This window comes from Narcine bancroftii, chromosome 1 (assembly GCF_036971445.1).
Source record: "Narcine bancroftii isolate sNarBan1 chromosome 1, sNarBan1.hap1, whole genome shotgun sequence".
NCBI lineage: Eukaryota > Metazoa > Chordata > Chondrichthyes > Torpediniformes > Narcinidae > Narcine > Narcine bancroftii.
In genome coordinates, this window is record NC_091469.1 from 39,317,746 (window position 1) to 39,336,287 (window position 18,542).

The 18,542-nt window shown below is 36.4% G+C and overlaps 1 protein-coding gene across 17 annotated transcripts in view; it reads right to left on the reverse strand.

Annotated features, from left to right (window-relative positions):
* Window positions 1-18,542, reverse strand: part of cntln (centlein, centrosomal protein) — a 608,473-nt gene that overhangs the window by 337,089 nt on the left and 252,842 nt on the right. For all 17 annotated transcript variants that reach the window (XM_069924314.1, XM_069924366.1, XM_069924398.1 and 14 more), the window contains one exon: window positions 15,358-15,458. In XM_069924314.1, coding sequence (XP_069780415.1) covers window positions 15,358-15,458 — 101 coding nt within the window. The remainder of the gene's footprint in view (window positions 1-15,357; window positions 15,459-18,542) is intronic.

Below are 18,542 nucleotides of genomic sequence, written 5' to 3' on the forward strand. Positions count from 1 at the left end.
TGTTTAACAATTCAGTACAAACATTACATTTAATAAATCAACAGTTCAGAAGTCTTTATCAGCCAGAATAACTGACGCCCAGACCTTCTTTCGTCTCTCTTCTCAATTATGTCATAAGCACTGTTGCCAAGTTCGTCGGTGTTCAGGCTCCCCTCTAGCAAGAGTCTGAGCCTCCGAATGATGGTTAGACAACCAAGTGACACGATCCGCCACACGTGAACTTAAAACATCTTTGATATCCTAGAGAAGACTATTACACTCTGTTATTTGGTTGGTGAAATATTACAGTTATTCTTAATTGTTCTAAATAATTTTAAATTTTAACTATAATTCTAAATGTTGAATTAAGTTGAGTAAAGCTTGGAAAGCAGCCACCAAGTTTTTCAATCTCACAATAATTTACTCAACTTAATTATCAAGCATAGAGATGGCATGGAAGCCAAAGTACTTCGATATCAACCCCAGCTCACCCACAGCTACCAGGAATGGTGACACTGGCATACGATTTTCATGAATGATGTCGATAACTATGGGGACAAGATACTGAACAAGGACAGAATACTATTCGGCTGTGTGAGTTGCAATGCTTTCAAATACATAGAAAGATGTGAAAATGTTGACTCCCAGTTAGATTTTTTGCCATACATTTATGTGTACCAGGTGGCAGAAGCCAGGAGAATCATTAGATCATTTCTTCAGTGAGTTGGAAAGTTAAAGAGAAACTGTAATTTTCAAGATACTAATGGAGAGCAGTGTGAAAAAGAGGGAATGAGTGACACGTTCATCATTGGCATTGCCTCACCTGCAGTACACCAGCATCTCAAAACACTGGACTTACAGGCTATTTATAACCAAGCTACTGCGTTAGACATGGCTCAATGCAATAATGATGCATACGCTACCCCGGCAGCCCATACAGCTGCAGTAGTGAACCCTGAACCACCACAGGTTCTGCAGGTATGTGAGAACCTTCCAGTTACTCTTGAGAAACCAGCTGTGGCTGCCACTTATTCAAAACTGAAATGTTTCTTCTTTGTTTCTCTTACAATTCAAGAGATAACTGTCCAGCATGCGAGACTACTTGTAATAAATGTGTCAAGAAGGGACTTATGGCGGAGGAGTCACGTGATGGAGTAGTGGCCGGACGGTGAACTCCAGCCCTCTCCAGAAAAGTCGGGAAAAACAAGAGAAAATACAAAGGCACAGAAATACAAGTTAAAGAAAAGTGAGTATAAAGGTGGAAAGAAGATGGAGACAAAAGAAGAAAAATCAAAATCAACGGTAAGAAGAGAGGAAGAGAAGACAACGGAGGAAAAAGGTGAAGGCCTTACCTGTCCGAAGAGGCCCGCTGTGGAGAGAGGAGCCCACTACCTCAGGTCGGTAGAAAAAGAACTACAACAATGGCTCACAGAGCCGAGTAAAAGGGCGCAACCGCGCATGCGCGAGGAGTCGCGCATGCGCGATGCGCATGAAAAAAAACACACCGACGGGGGGGGGACCAGCTGGGGAGTCGATCTCCACAGCCGGCAACAACAGCTGCAGAACACCTGCAGCAAGAAGAGACCACAGAAGACAATAGAAACAAGAAAGAAGAGGAGGAAAGGGCACCAAAGAAACAACAGATGGCCAACCCAGAGGAAGAAGAAGAGGAAGAATACAGTGAAATAGATAAAGGGAAAGGCAAGGTAAAGGATATACTTGCTCTTGTTAGAGGATACATGGAGTCATTTAAAGAATGGCAAACACAGGAATTCAATGATTTAAGAAGAAGAATAAACAACACAGAAGAGAAAGTGAATAAAATAGATATGACCTTAACAGAAATGGGGAAAAAAATGGACAAGATGGAAGAACGGGCAGTAGCAGCAGAAATGGAGGTAGAAGACTTAAAAAAGAAATTGGAGGAATCTAATAAAAAAACTAAAGAGACACAAGAACTACTAGCTCAAAAAATAGATATAATGGAAAATTATAACAGAAGAAATAACATAAAGATAGTGGGCCTTAAGGAAGATGAAGAAGGCAAGAATATGAGGGAGTTTATAAAAGAGTGGATCCCTAAGACCCTAGGATGTCCAGAACTACAGCAAGAAATGGAAATAGAAAGGGCACATAGAGCATTGGCCTCTAAACCACAACCACAACAAAAACCAAGATCTATTGTAGTAAAATTCCTAAGATATACTACAAGAGAAAAGGTACTGGAGAAGACAATGGAAAAAGTAAGAGAGGGCAACAAACCACTGGAGTATAAAGGGCAAAAAATCTTCATTTATCCAGATATAAGTTTTGAACTCCTAAAGAAGAGAAAAGAGTTCAATACAGCAAAGGCGATTTTATGGAAGAAAGGGGATAAATTTACACTGAAGCATCCTGCGGTATTGAAAATATATATTCCAGGACAACAAAACAGACTGTTCTCGGATCCAGAAGAAGCACGAAAATTTGCAGAACAATTACAAAAATAGACTGAGGGATGAAGACGGGTAATGAGAGTAAAAATGATCACGATTGATATGTATGTGGGTAAAGACAAAAATAGACTGAGGGATGAAGACGGGTAATGAGGGTAAAAATGACCACGATTGATATGTATGCGGGTAAAGAGGTATAAGAGTGAATAGAGACAATGGGCATACGTGAAAGTATCTGTAATTAGAGGAAAACATAGATAGTATAGACAAGAATTAATAAGGGAAGGTAATGGAATAGAGAGAATAAGGAGGGAATTAAAAGAGTGACCTTTGTGACATATGAAAAGTGAAATCTTTTCTGGGGGGGGCTGGGTGGGGGAAAAGAGCGGTCACTGCAAAATCAGTTGACGCTTGCGAGTGGATTCGCAATCCAAATGGAGAGGGGAGATGTGGTTGTCCGACAAGGGATAAAGGACAACTCAGGAGGGGAAGGGGAGATTGGGGATAAAGAAGATAGAAATAGGAGAATAAGGAAAATGTTGGATGTTGTAGGAATGTTGTCTGGTAAAGAGTTGAAAATAAGAAAACAGAAATGGAAAAGGAGGAAAGGTAATGATGGAAAAACGGAAAGAGAAGATAAACAAAATATAAAATGGCTACGCTGAACTATATGACTTTAAATATTAATGGAATACATAACCAAATTAAAAGGAAGAAACTACTAAATTTACTGAAAAAGGAAAAAATAGATATAGCATTTGTCCAAGAAACACACTTAACTGAATTGGAGCACAAGAAATTAAAGAGAGATTGGGTAGGACATGTAACAGCAGCATCGTATAATTCAAAAGCAAGAGGAGTGGCTATATTAATTAGCAAAAATGTGCCATTTAAAATAGAAGAGGAAATAATAGATCCAGCAGGGAGATATGTTATGATAAAATGTCAGATATATTCGGAGCTTTGGAACCTACTTAATATATATTCACCTAACGAAGAAGATCAAAAGTTTATGCAAGATATCTTTTTGAAGGTAGCTAATACGCAAGGGAACATACTAATAGGAGGGGATTTCAATCTGAATTTGGATCCAAATATGGATAAAACGGGGAAAAAAATTAACAGGAAGAACAAAGTAACCAAATTTATAATTAAATCAATGCAAGAAATGAAACTTGTGGACATATGGAGGAAACAAAACCCAAAAGAAAAGGAATACTCATACTACTCGACTAGACATAAAACATACTCAAGAATAGACCTATTTTTGTTATCAGCTAGTATGCAGGATAGAGTAAGAAAAACAGAATATAAAGCGAGAATGCTATCGGACCATTCACCCTTAATACTGACAATAAAGCTAGAGGACATCCCTCCAAGAATGTATAGATGGAGATTAAACCCCATGCTACTTAAAAGACAGGATTTTAGAGAATTTATTGAAAAACAATTAAAAATGTACTTTGAAGTAAATACGGAATCAGTGGAAGATAAGTTTATACTATGGGACGCAATGAAAGCATTCATTAGAGGACAAATAATAAGTTATGCAACCAAGATGAAGAAGGACTATAATCAGGAAACAGAGCAGTTGGAAAGGGAAATAGTAAACATAGAAAAAAAATTAGCAATAAAGGAAGATACAACCAAAAGAAGAGAATTGGCGGATAAAAAAATAAAATATGAAACATTACAAACATATAAGATGGAGAAGAATATAATGAAGACAAAACAGAAATATTATGAACTAGGTGAAAAAACACACAAAATCTTAGCATGGCAGCTTAAGACAGAGCAAACTAAGAAAATGGTATTGGCAACAAGGAAAAAAGACAAACAAATTACATATAATCCAAAAGAAATTAAGGAAAACTTCAGAGAATTCTATGAACAATTATACCGAACTGAAAACGAAGGGAAAGAAGGGAAAATAGATGAATTTTTGACTAAAATTGAACTACCAAAACTACAAATAGAGGAACAAAATAAATTAACAGAACCATTTGGAACAGTAGAAATACAAGAGATAATAAAAAAATTACCAAATAATAAGACACCATGAGAGGATGGACTCCCAATAGAATTCTACAAAACATTTAAAGATCTATTAATACCGCCCCTCCTGGATGTAATCAACCAGATTGATGAGACACAAAACTTACCAGATTCATGTAAAACAGCAATAATTACAGTGATACTAAAACAAGGGAAAGATCCACTCTCACCAGCGTCATATAGACCAATATCTCTGCTAAACACAGATTATAAGATAATAGCTAAACTATTAGCAAACAGATTAGCAGAACAGGTACCGAAAATGGTAAATTTAGACCAAACTGGATTTATCAAAAAAAGACGCACAACAGACAATATTTGTAAATTTATTAACTTAATTCATGCAGTAGAAGGAAATAAAGCACCTGCAGTAGCAGTTGCTTTAGACGCAGAGAAGGCCTTCGACAGAGTAGAATGGAATTACTTGTTCAAAGTATTGCAAAAATTCAGTTTACCGGAGAAGTATATTAATTGGATTAAAGCATTATATAAGGGACCGTTAGCGAAAGTGACAGTAAATGGACATGTATCAAAGCAATTTAACTTAAGCAGGTCAACGCGGCAGGGATGCCCACTATCACCATTATTGTTTGCGCTAGCTATAGAACCACTAGCAGAATCGATAAGAATAGATAATAATATAAAAGGAATAAAAATAAAAGACAGGAAATATAAAATCAGTCTATTTGCGGATGATGTGATAGTGAACTTAACAGAACCAGAACTATCAATAAAAGAACTATATAAGAAATTGAAGGAATATGGAGAAGTGTCGGGATACAAGATAAACGTAAATAAAAGTGAAGCAATGCCTATGAATAACGCGGATTTCTCAAAATTTAAGAAGGAATCCCCATTCAGATGGCAAATGCAGGCAATAAGATACCTAGGTGTACAAATAAACAAAAATCTAGGCCAATTATATAAACTCAATTACAATCCACTAATGAAAAAATTACAGGAGAATTTAGAGCATTGGAAAGAGCTACCACTAACACTGATAGGAAGGATAAACTGTATTAAAATGAACATTTTTCCAAGGATACTATACTTATTTCAGGCATTGCCAATACAACTGACAGAAAAATTCTTCAAAGAGTTAAAGAAAATAATAAGGAAATTTTTATGGAGGGGGGGAAACCGAGGATAGCACTAGATAAATTAACAGAATGGTATAAACAAGGAGGCTTACAATTGCCAAACTTCAAAAATTATTATAGAGCCGCACAATTAAGGTACCTATCAGATTTTTATCAAACAAGGGAAAAACCAGACTGGACGAGATTAGAATTAGATAAAATAGGGGAAAAGATACCTGAACACATATTATATAAATGGGACGAAAAATTGGTACAACATAGAACTTCTCCAGTATTACACCATCTCCTCAATATATGGAAGAAGATTCATGTAGAAAGAAATAAAACAAATTATCAATTACCAAAACTAATATTGACGCAAAATAAGCTACTCCCTTTTACAATAGACAACCTTTCCTTTAGAAAATGGGAAAAAAAAGGATTAAAAGAATAGAAAATTGTTTTTCAGGAAGTAGATTCTTATCCTTTGAACAAATGAGAGATAAGTACAATATAACTGGAGATACAGCGCTGGCATATTACCAACTGAGATCCTACTTGAAAGATAAATTAGGAAGCAATTTGAGTTTACCAGAGGGAAGTAACCTTGAATATGTGATTACAGATACAATGTTAATCAAAAGATTTATAACAAATATGTATATTAAACTGCAAGAAAAGGAGAATGAGGAAACAAATGGTAAAACTAAACAAAAATGGGAACAAGATTTAAATATAAAGATAAAAAAGGAAACATGGGAGAAATTATGTTCTGGAACGATGAGAAATACAATAAATACGAGGCTGCGTATGATACAATATAATTGGTTACACAGACTATACATTACACCGCAAAAGTTAAATAAATGGGATCCAACAGTATCTGATAGATGTTTTCGTTGTAAAAAAGAAAGGGGAACAACAATTCATGCAATCTGGACATGTGAGAGAGTAGAAAAATTTTGGGATGATCTCAATCAGATATTAAATAAAATAACAGAAAACAATATACCAAAGAATCCAGAGATCTTCCTCCTAAGTAACATAAAAAATAAAGAATTTGGAATTGACTTGGAAGATGCACAAAAAAGATTTGTTAAGATAGCCCTAGCCATAGCAAAAAAATGTATTATGTCAACCTGGAAATTGGAAGATAATTTGAAAATACAATGGTATATAGAAATGAATAAATGTATTCCATTAGAAAAAATAACATATAGTTTAAGAAATAATATTGAAATATTCGAACAAGTATGGGAGCCTTACATTAAATACAATAGCGAAAACCTACCGGGGACAAACATTACCTAAGTTGATGGAAGGAGAAGGAAAGAAAAGAATGGACTCTGTAGAATTTCTGGTGTATTTTTGTTGAATGACAACATTGTCTGACTGAATTAATGCAACCTAGATTGTATACCTAAAATGGATGAGAGGGGGGGGGGTGGGGGGTGGCTTGGGAGGAGGGAGGGGGGGGGAGAAAAAGTCACTGTAAATGTGTGAAAAAGAAAAAGTGTATATCATGGCTATTGTGATTTATGGTGTGAAAAATAAAAAATTTAAAAAAAAAGAAGGGACTTATGGCCACTTGTGCAAATCCAAGGCCTCGCCAAGCTCAGTGGCAAAAGCGGTCAATTCTCAGGTATTGGCTACACTTACTCATGTGCCACAAGGACTTGCTTAAGTTGCAACCTTTGTGACTGTGAATGGTAAAAAGTTAAGTGCTCTGTTGGATTCATGCGGCACTGATAGTTACATTAGCGAGAAAGTCATGCAGGAACTAAAACTGAAGGTTTATCTATCCAGTAAAGACATGGCTATGGCTCAGAAAACATTTTATCACTAGTTCCCAAGGATATGTTGTTGTTGACCTCACTCTTAATCTTAATAGCCAATCATACACTGCCACGTGAATTGGTGTATTAAAGAACTAACATTCTGTTCTGACTTAATACTTGGCCAGGTTTTCCAGCATCAGCATCTGAGTGTGAAATTTGAATATAGAGGACCCTTGTCAGAGCCAACTGGGAATGGTGCTGATCATTTCTGTGAACGTCAGCAGCAAACATAGAAGAGCCATCCCTTTTTCCAAACTGATCACCAAGCTGTAAACCAATTGCTGCCAAATCAAGACACTTTAGCAAAGTTGATCAGGATCAAAATACCTTTGACCTGAAAAGGGCCTACCACCAAGTGTCACTAAAGGTGTCAGGTAAGAAGTATATGGCTTTTGAAGCCAGTGGACATTTATAATAATATTGTAGGATTTCATTTGGAGTCAAAAATGGGGTAGCTGCCTTCCAACGAGCTATAGAGAAGGAAAACTGCAAGGTGCCTTCTCTTACATTGATAGTATCACTATTGCTGGACATAAACAGGAAGGACATAATCAAAATGTAAAGAAATCCCAAAAGACCATCAGTCAGAGGCACCTAACACTTGATGATTCAAAGACTGTGGAGTCTGTGAATTCCATTAATGTCCTTGGATACTGTGTGGGGAATGGTATAATTAAGCCAGATCCTGAGAGACTTTGCCCACTTCAAGACTTTCCTACACCAAAAAATTTGCATTCCTTACTTGGGATGTTTGCTTATTATGCCAAATGGATTCATGGGATTTCTAACAAGATTCAACTGATACAGAGAGGTTTCCAAAGGAGGAAAAGGCCCTGAATGCCTTTAACTTACAAAAGAGAGAGTTGGAGGAAGACACCCTGCACTTGGTGGATGAAAACTTACCCGTTGAGGTAGAGTGTGATGCATCTGATGTGGCTATTTCTGCTGTCCTTAACCAAGGAGGATGGTCTGTTGTATTTGTGTCAGATGCTTCAAGGAAGTGAATTGCAGTACCACATTGTAGAGAAAGAAGTGATTGCCATCATTGAGGCAGATCGCAAATGGAGCCACTACCTGGCACAGGGCCACTTTAGTTTGGTTGCTGATTAGAGGTCAGTGGCCTTTATGCTTGACAGTAAAAAAGCATACAAAGATAAAGAATGCAAAGATTCAAGATTGGAGGCTGGAACTTGCAGCATTTAGTTGCACAATAAAGTACCATCCTGGGAAAGAGAATGTGGTCCCTGATGCATTTAGCCAGGCTTGTACACTTGTTCAGCCTTTACTACCTCCACACTCGCTGACATTCACAATGGACTTTGTCATCCAGGAATAATTCAGCTGCTGCACTATGTTAGAGTAAAGAATCTCCACTTTTCTACAGGAGATATCAAGACTTGTGCTTCATACAGGGTCTGTGCTGAACTAAAGCCTCAGTTTTACCACCCACCAGGAGGAACTCTTATCAAAGCAACAAAACCTATGGAACAGCTTAGTATTGATTTCAAGGGACCCTTACCTACAGCTTCAGATATCCCATATATCTGCCTTCCCATGTCCCAATATGCATACTACAACAGTGATCAGATGCTTGGATCTGCTATTTAGCCTATATGGGATGCCAAATTACATGCACTCTGATTGAGGGAGCACCTTCATGTCTAAGGATCTGAAAGATTATCTCTCCTAAAAGAGGGTTGCCACAAGTCATACTACCCCATACCATCCAATTGGGAATAGACAGTAGAGGCGTTCAACAGCATCATATAGAATGCAGTCCATTTGGTCCTTAGCTCATGTAACCTGCCTGAGAAACATTGGGAACTGGTGCTTCCTGAGATACTACACACCCAAAGATTGCTGTTGTGTACAGCAACAAATACAAATTAACAATTTTTTTGCATTCCAACGCCGTTCATCCCATGAAAATTCACTGCCCTCCTGCCTAATGACCCCTGGACCCTACTAAGAGGATTTGTGAGGAGTAATAAGAACAAAGCACTTGTAGATCAAGTTGAATTCCTTGACCGTGATCCAACATATGCAATCATCAGGTACCCAGATGGACAGGAGTCTATTGTATCTGTTCGTGACTTGGCACCTTGTCCAAAAGCCCAGGCAACCCCTACACCTCCTATTGTGGAACAAGATCAAATAAATCTGGTGATACCAATACTAGAGGAGGAGAAAGATATGACATGTCATAGTGCGGAGGATGATGAAACAGTAGGTCCACAAAAACTAAGGAGATCTGGTCATGTTCCAAAACCTCCCAATTGATATGGATGGGAGTAGTCCCGTAGATGTTGCTTGATACTGCTAGCGTTTTTTTTAAGAAGGAAGAATGTAATATTACAAAGTTATTCTTAATTGTTCTAAATAATTCTAAATTCTAACTGTAACTATACAATTAAGTTGAGTAAAGATGGAAAGCACCCACCAAGTTTTCATTCTTTCAACAATAGGGATTCTATTCAGTTGGACTTCCTAAGTTTAAAAATGGTTACATTCTTTTGTAGAAAAGCATTTGATATGCTTTCCTTCATACATTGGATTGGGGTGTCACGCATCAGTTGTACAAAACATTAGTTGTGCACTTAGGGTATTGCGTGAAGTCCTGGTCATCGCACTATAGCAGGGGTGTCAAACTCAAATTCACGGAGGGCCAAAATTAAAAACTTGGACTAAGTCGAGGGCCGAACTAAATATTTATTGAAAATTTTCAACAACATCTGCATGTTTTCTCTTCTTTCAACATATGTAATGTTAAACTTTTCTTATTAAAATAAATGTTTAATAATAGTTTTGGATAAACTCTTTCATTGTCATTGTCATTGTCATTGGCCCATTTCCTTTAGCGTCTGAAACCGTGCACATGACGAGTCAATGAGGGATGATTAAAGCAGTGGTCTTCAAACTTTTTCTTTCCACCCACAGACCACCTTAAGCAATCCCTTGCTGACAGAGCACCAATGGCACAGGGACGCGAGCGGAAAGAAAAAGGTTGAGAACTGTTGTATTTTGGTAACTCCACATCTGATTAGGGTAATTGTTAGGCAAGTGGTCAGAGAAGGACCTCCCCCCACCCCAAGAAAGGCTTAAATCACAGGAACAAAATAAGCTTCCGTCTCACTGCTCCCAATTTTACACACAGTCCTGATGTGGAATGTGGGGTCGCAGCTCCACGTTCACCCGAGTTCAGGTGCTGTCTGTGTGGAGTTTGTACGCTCTCCCCTTGTCTTGGACCAACAGGTCGCCTGATGAAGGCACCCGAACCGCCCGTTGAAATGCCGGCGTCCGGGGCGGTGGAGGAATTGGCTGAGAAGAGTGCATTGCTCCCACCCCCCTCCCATGGTTGGAGAGGGATTAAACTGCGATCTCATGGCGCCGGGCTCATCTCCAACAAAAGGAGCGGGAGGCAGGGTCCGCCGCGCACGGAGCGAGGGGCATCGCCAACGAGACGTTCGGTCCGGCGTCGCCGCTGAAGCGTAGACCCAGCGAGGATGGTCCCCAACTCCAGCCGCGTCTGTGTGTCCGGGAGCCGGGCGGGCTGAGTGCGGCGCTCCGATCCCCGGGATTCGGGACTCTGAGATCCCTTCACACCTCCGGCATCTTTATTTTCACCTTCAGTGTGCATGCGATATACTGGCGCAGTGGCCAGCGGGCCAACTCTAATATACATTTAATCTGATCTTGCGGGCCAAATATAATTATATCGTGGGCCAAATTTGGCCCGCGGGCCAGAGTTTGGCATGTGTGCACCGTAGGATAGAGGTGACTGTAATGGAGAGAGTGCATTAGAGATGGTAAAGGTAAAGATTCCATTATTGTCATGTAATAGTAAATTTAGAATGTAACATAAATGAAATTCTTTAACTTTGTCGACTATAAGACAGACAGAGAGCCACCGTTTTGTCAAGCGCCCCTCACAGTAATGAGGCCTTAGCGAAGAACAAACTCATAATCACTGGTTTACAAGACCAGTGCTCTAACCACTGAGCTATGTAGCCACTCAAAATGTTGCCTGGAATGGAGGCATGTGGTTACAAGGAAAAGTTGCATGGGCTGGGTTTCAGCCCACTAAAAGGAGGTTGAGATTTCAGATTTATTGTCAGAGTACATATACCACATACAACCCTGAGATTCTTTTTACTGCAGGCGAGGCAGAATTAGTACTTACTGGTAGTGCAAAAAAAAATTGTACACAGGAGAAACAAGTAAACAAATAAAGAACTGTAAACAGATAACAAATATAAACAAACATGACTGTGCACATTTTTTAAAAAATCAATAAAGTGCACAAGTAAGGGTCTTTAAATGAATCCCTGACTGTTTGTTGTTGAAGAGTCTGATGCTGTTCCTGAACCTGGTGGTGTGAGTCTTGTGGCATTTATACCTTTTTCCTGATGGCAGCAGTGAGAACAGTGTGTGTGCTGGGTGGTGTGGGTCTTTGATGATTGCTCCAACAGAACCATTCCTTGTACGTATTCTCTACAGTGGGAAAGGGCTTTGCCTCTGACATCTTGGGCTGCTCCCACTATCTTCTTGAGGACTTTATGCTCAGGGATATTGGTGTCCTCATACCAGACCTTGATGCAGCTGGTCAGCACACTTTCCACTACACTGCTGCAGAAATTTGCCAGTCTTTCTGGTGTCATACTAGGGATGATCTGATGGAGGTTTATATAATTATAAGAGGCGTGAGAATCTTTTTCCCAGGGCAGGGAGGCTAGAACTAGAGGGGACATTTAAATGAATGGAGAAAAATTTAAAGGAGATCTGAGGGTAAGTTCTTCAATGAATATCTAGGCACAAGCTACCAGAGGATGTTGTGGAAAAGATTCAGTTGCATTGTTTAAAACTGAGGACACACGGAAGACTGCAGATGCTTGAATCTTAAGCAAAACCATCTTTATGATGGGTTCAGAGCTGAAACGTTGACAATTCTTTTTCTTCCACTAATGTTGAACGACCTGTTGAATTCCTCCAAAAGGTTGTGTTTTACATCGACAGGTAAAACACAAAGGGGTACAGAACTAATGAGTTAATAGGTTTAGCATAACTACGACAGACGGCATGGATGACAGGTGGGCCAAAGGGCATGTTTTAGTGCTATATGTTTCTATATTCTATGAGTAAGTGATAGTAATAAAATTGAACTTCAATAGAATTACAGCTCCATTTGATGGCAGTGTGCCAACCTGTGAATAGAATGAAATCTGAGAAGGAGACAATAAAAAATTCACGATAGTAAGGGCACTTTACCCATCCTCCAAAATCAAATGAAACTTATGGCATTCTTCCAAATAGGCAGGGAGCAATTTTAATAAAATAGGAAGAGGACTCTTCACCTACTCATACGCAGTGGTAACATGATGTCATGTCCTATTTAATCTTGGAGAAAATTAGATACAACATTATAGATAGAAAGTTTCAATTTGAAAAGATGTGGGGCCTATTCGTAGAATATTATCATAATAATAATGGCAGATTTAAGAAGTTTCGATGCTCCGGCAATTCTCTGTCTTGTGTTTGAAGGTCACTATAGAATATATCATTAAATTAGACAGAATTTTACCCTTTGTTTAGACCAAAGGATTGTTTAATGTAGTTTACTTGGTTTCTATCCAGAATTATTTTTAAGAAATATTGTTAAATAAACAAATATGGGTTGGATTTTTGGAACTGCACTTACATTAAATTGTGATATGTATATTATATGACCTGTTATTTGTAATATTAGTAGACTTAGTATGTATGATTTATATGTTAAACTCAATTTTAAAAATTTAAAAGAAAATCGACATCTTTATAATTTGGAAATAATGCATTTGTTAGGTTTCCTCTTTACCAGCCTCTATAGACGTTATTTAAAAGCAAAATACTGTGATTCTTCTTCAATCTGAGTTCTAAAACAGAAATGTCAGAAATATTCTGATAGTCTGCAGAGAGAGAAAAATGGAATGAATATTTCAGATTGTCAAAATTTCATCAGTACTGCCAGCTTGTGTCCAGTTCTGTTGGAAAACCATCAGACTGAACTATTAACTCTAGCTTCATATGTATTGCTGACTGAAAATCTTTCACATTTTATTTTATTATTTCCGATTTGCAACATCTGCAGTATTTTATTTTTGCCTTAACATCTGGATAAACCATTTTCTAGACATCAAATATTACACTGCACTCAGATAAACTTTCCCTGCCAATCCAAGCTCCTATTCAACCAAGAAACAATTGCACTTACATGTGCTATTTTATCTACCAGAGCTCACAATTCAGCTCACTGTTTGCTATGTTCACTTCAATCTAGGAAGACACTCACAATTAAAGTTATGTTATCCTCATAATTTCTCAATACTTTTTGTGTTATTATTCATTTAGATCATTTAAGTAATGATTTGCTAAGAAAAAAATACTACTGTCATGTATTCAGATACAAGTTTGAAAGATTAACGGGAATCATCCAATTGAAAATTGAACTAAATAAGCTTGTAATTTTTCTTTTACTGGATAAATATTTCACTCAATTCATCAAATTTCAGCAAGAGCAATAGATTTTAGAGGGAGGTATGACGCTTTTGGAAAAATAATATTTTCAGAGTTTTATGCCATCAGGAACACTTGACGTGTTGTGTGTGGGGGAGGCTCCCTGCCTATTGCTGGTGGTCACATGACCTCCCCCCTTAAACTTATTCGGAAATCACACTACCAGTCAGTATATGATATACTCTTTGTTTCACTTAAAGCTACAAAGTTGTAGACGATGTTACAAACTGCAGGTAGAATACCAGTTAAGAATGGGCTAAGATTTCTGGTCAGTGTGCACCTTACCATTGGCTGGTTCAAATCACTCAGCGTCCTTATTGGCTAGAGCCCTGTATTAAGCACCAGCACAGAGGACATTCTCTCTCTTATTAATTATTGTGTTCATTAAGTTATGTTTGATTGCAAACCCTTGTGTCCAGATTAATCCCTCTTTCAACCAACTGAACCTGACACTTTCTCAACAAAACAACTTATTTTTCTGGATTTTCTTCATGCTTTATATTTGCTGGACAATCATTTTTTTTTCAAAAGGTTAACTTCTTGAAAAAAATTGGAGGTTATGAGACAACTTCAAGAAGAATACAAAAATAATTTTAGATTTGGTGTATCATAAAGGAAGTTGGAGAAAAATTACATTAACTTAATAAATTTAGCATGATTAATTGCATAATAATGCTGACACATTGCGTTAGTTCAACTAACCTAAAAATCTTTTTCCGCTTATTTTTGCTTGTACTCAGCATCTGATGGCTCTCGTATCAGTGTCCAACAATAGACAGGCAGCATTGATGAATTCCAATTGCCCTAATACTGTTTTCCCATGGTCACTATGTCCTGGTGAAACCTTTCACCATATTCGTCACTGACAGCACCAAGATCAGCAGGGAAGAAATCCAAGTGTAAATGCAGAAAATGAATTTTCCATGACATGCTGCACTTCATGGTTTTGTCTGCTTGAATTAGACTTAAAATATGACAGGAAATCACAAAAATAGTTAATATCTAAAAAAACTATACAATAGGAAAATTTTATGGTTATTTTCATGATCAGCAGCCCAAAATCCATAAAACATCCCCAAGTGATCAGGAAGAAAAATCTTTGCTGTCCAGTGTTATGACTTATCTAAAGCAAAAGTCATTTAAACCATATTACTTTTGTCTTAAATTATCAAAGATTTAAAAACCTAAATGAAGCCTTTTGTATGAAAAAAATGGTTTCATCCTGAAGAAAGCCTTTACAATATTGACAGAGTGCAAATATTTAATTATCATTGGTAATTAATTGATGTTCCAGGAAAGTCAAAAGCCTGTTGGAGCCTCTCATCCAACATGCTTCTCAAAAAAAAGGAAAAGAAAAAATGTAAATTCCATCTGGCAGATAAAGACTTCATTACTGAATAACATAATCACTCTGCTACCCACCTTCTCTCTCTTGCTGCAGGCACATGGTTAATTCTAGAATGGTGGCTTTGTCCACAGCAGACTCCACTTTCAGTTGGTCCAGCTCCTCTCTTTGGTTCATACTGCAAGATTTAAAAAAACTGGAAGTCTTATTACTGGCAATCTCATGTGCAAGTTTCTATACACAAAACACATCTTCTACATACAAACGAACTTCTCACAAATTTGATAACTAAGAGAATAAAGATGATCATGTCATCTATGATACAAAAAAAAGCTTAGATACCAGATACTGGTGAGATATTCCCCAAGGCAACAAAATTTAGTTGATTTATCACACGTTGTATTCATAAAAATTACCTATCAATACCAATGACCACTTTTTCTTAATTTCCAATCAAAATGGCATAATTGTAAATGTATTTCTTTGAAGTCGACATGTCAGATCATTTTACACATGAATTAGAAATATATTGCTTATACATGGGTAATAACATTAGAAATCTATTTATTACCCAGAACAATCATTGCCACATTTATGGGAAGGTTTATTACATTATGGAACATGATCTGGATATAAAGTTAATTGGATTAAAAGTGAAATTTTACCAGTTAACTGGAGCAGGAGATTATTCAGAGTATAAAAATATTATAAAATTGAAATGGTCTGATAAAATTAAATACTTAGGAATAATTATAAACACTGAATATCAATCTTTATATAAGTTAAATTATGTTCCATTATTAAAAAAGATTAAAGCAGATCTAATTAAGTGGAAAGATCTTCTGTTAACTTTAATTGGTCGAGTTAATTGTATTAAGATGAATATTTTTCCTCGTATTCAATATTTATTTCAATCAATACCATGTTTTCTTACAAAGAGTTTCTTTCAGGATTTAAATAAAGTTATGAGAGAATTTTTATGGAAAGGTAAATTATCATGGGTAGCTTTAAATAAACTCACTTGGAAGTATGCATTAGGTGGGATTCAATTACCTAATTTTGAGAATTATTATGAAGCAGCCCAGTTGAAATTTATTAGTAGATTGATGGATTTAGACCAGCCTCCAAGTTGGGTTAAAGTTGAGATGGCCAGTATTCCTGAAGTTGAGGTGCATCAATTTATATTTCGATTGAATGTAAATTTGTTGAGGGAATATAATATGCCGATATTAAAACATTTGTTAAAATTATGGATTTAAAAAAAAGATTTTAGGATTAAAAGGTAAATTGTCAATTTTAACTCCATTATATAATAATCAACTTATTTCTTTTTCAATGTTTAATAGTCAATTAAAGAGTTGGGATTTTAAGGGTATAAAAACATTCCAGGATTGTTTTGTAGAAGATCAGTTTCTTTCTTTTACTCAGTTGAAAGAGTGTTTTGATATTGCTGAAAATTCTTTATTTGTTTATTATCAACTTCGATCTTTGGTGAAAAATATGTATGGTAGAGAGATGATTTTACCTGAATTGATGGAATTCGAGTCTTTGATTTCTTCTATACCAAAAAGAGGTTATATTTATGTTTTGTACCAAGTATTACAAGATAATATGGATAAGTCAGAATGGGACAAATATTTAAGCTTAAATGAGAAAATGATTTGGTTTTTGTTTTTCCTGAAGATTATTGGGCAGATATGTGTCATGATTGGGTTATTAAATTGACGAATGTACAGTATGGAATGGTTAATTATAATTTTTTTCATCAATTGTATTTAACACCAGAGAAATTGAAAAAATATGGTTTTAGTAATTTGGATTCTTGTTTTAGATGTGGTGTATGAACTGGAACTTTTTTACATGCTGTGTGGTCTTGTATCTTTGTACAACTATTTTGGAATGAAATTAAGTTAATTTTGGAAAAATTATATAATTTCAGGTTACCATTAGATCCATCTATTTTTTTAATGAGTTATATGATTCCTTTAAGGGGATTAGGGTTGGATAAATTTCAAATTGCATTTATATATTTAGCATTGTCTGTAGCTCGAAAATGTGTAACAAGTACATGGAAAGATAATATAGTGATTAATATAATGTGATGGCATAATGAATTGAAAGCTTGTATTGTTATGGAAAAAATTATGTATAATTTACATGACAATTATTCTTTTTTGTTAATAAGTGGTTACTATATTTGGAATATATTCATTTAGATATATTTTGATTTATTATATATTTTAGTTTCTGTTTATATATTTTTAGCTCTCCTTAAGAGAGTTAGCTGATGGGGTGCGAAGGGGGTTGGGTTTTTTTTAAATATTTTTTATTTTTTTATGTATATTATAAAATTTTCTTCTTGGAATGTACTTTGTATTACTATTAATGATTCTTTACATAAATAAAGTTTTTTTAAAAATCTATTTATTAGCAACTTCAACTTCCTTTAAAGAATGCTGTTTATAGTCTGAAACAAAGTCATATGAATAAGAACCAGAAGGCGATTGAAAGACATCCATAAGAATGCATGACAATGGATGGAGGATTGAATAACCAATAAAAGACAGAGAGATGGGATAAATGGGTGTTTCTCTGGTTGGCAATCAATGATGGTGAAGTGCCATAAGGGTTAGTGCTGGAACCTTCAACTGTTATATACATTGTTGATTTGGAAGTAAGGACCAAGAGTAGCATATCTAGGTTTATAATATGTTAAGAATGTGGGCTGAACACAGGCCAAATGGGACAAGCTTAGACACCATAGTCAAATTGGTCTGAGGGACCTGTTTCTGTGCTGTAGAACACTATGACTCTCTGGTCTAGAGCTCCTTTGGAACATTCTACCACACACACATAAAGTTAACTAAATATTTGTCCACTCTCACAGCAACTTTTTCCTACAAATTACATGTGTCAGTGTCTCCAATGTTTAGATTCTCCAAAACTATTCTGTAATCTGTAGTGTTTTTAATATTCTATACATAATTCATACGATAGCAAATGATGTTGTTACCTTCATTCAAATTGCTGTACCAAAAAGCAGTCTTCACTAATTCTCGCTCACTCATGCTTGCTAACACGTACACATGAAGTCCATTAATGCCACCTCTGATTGAGACTCTCAATATCAACTGAGCTTTCTCAAGTTTCAATCCTCCTCTCTGTTTTTGATTGATTCCTACTATTTATTTCCCACTCTTGATAACCATGATTTCAATTATCTAGATATCAAGTTCTGGAATACTACTGAAACTTCCTGACT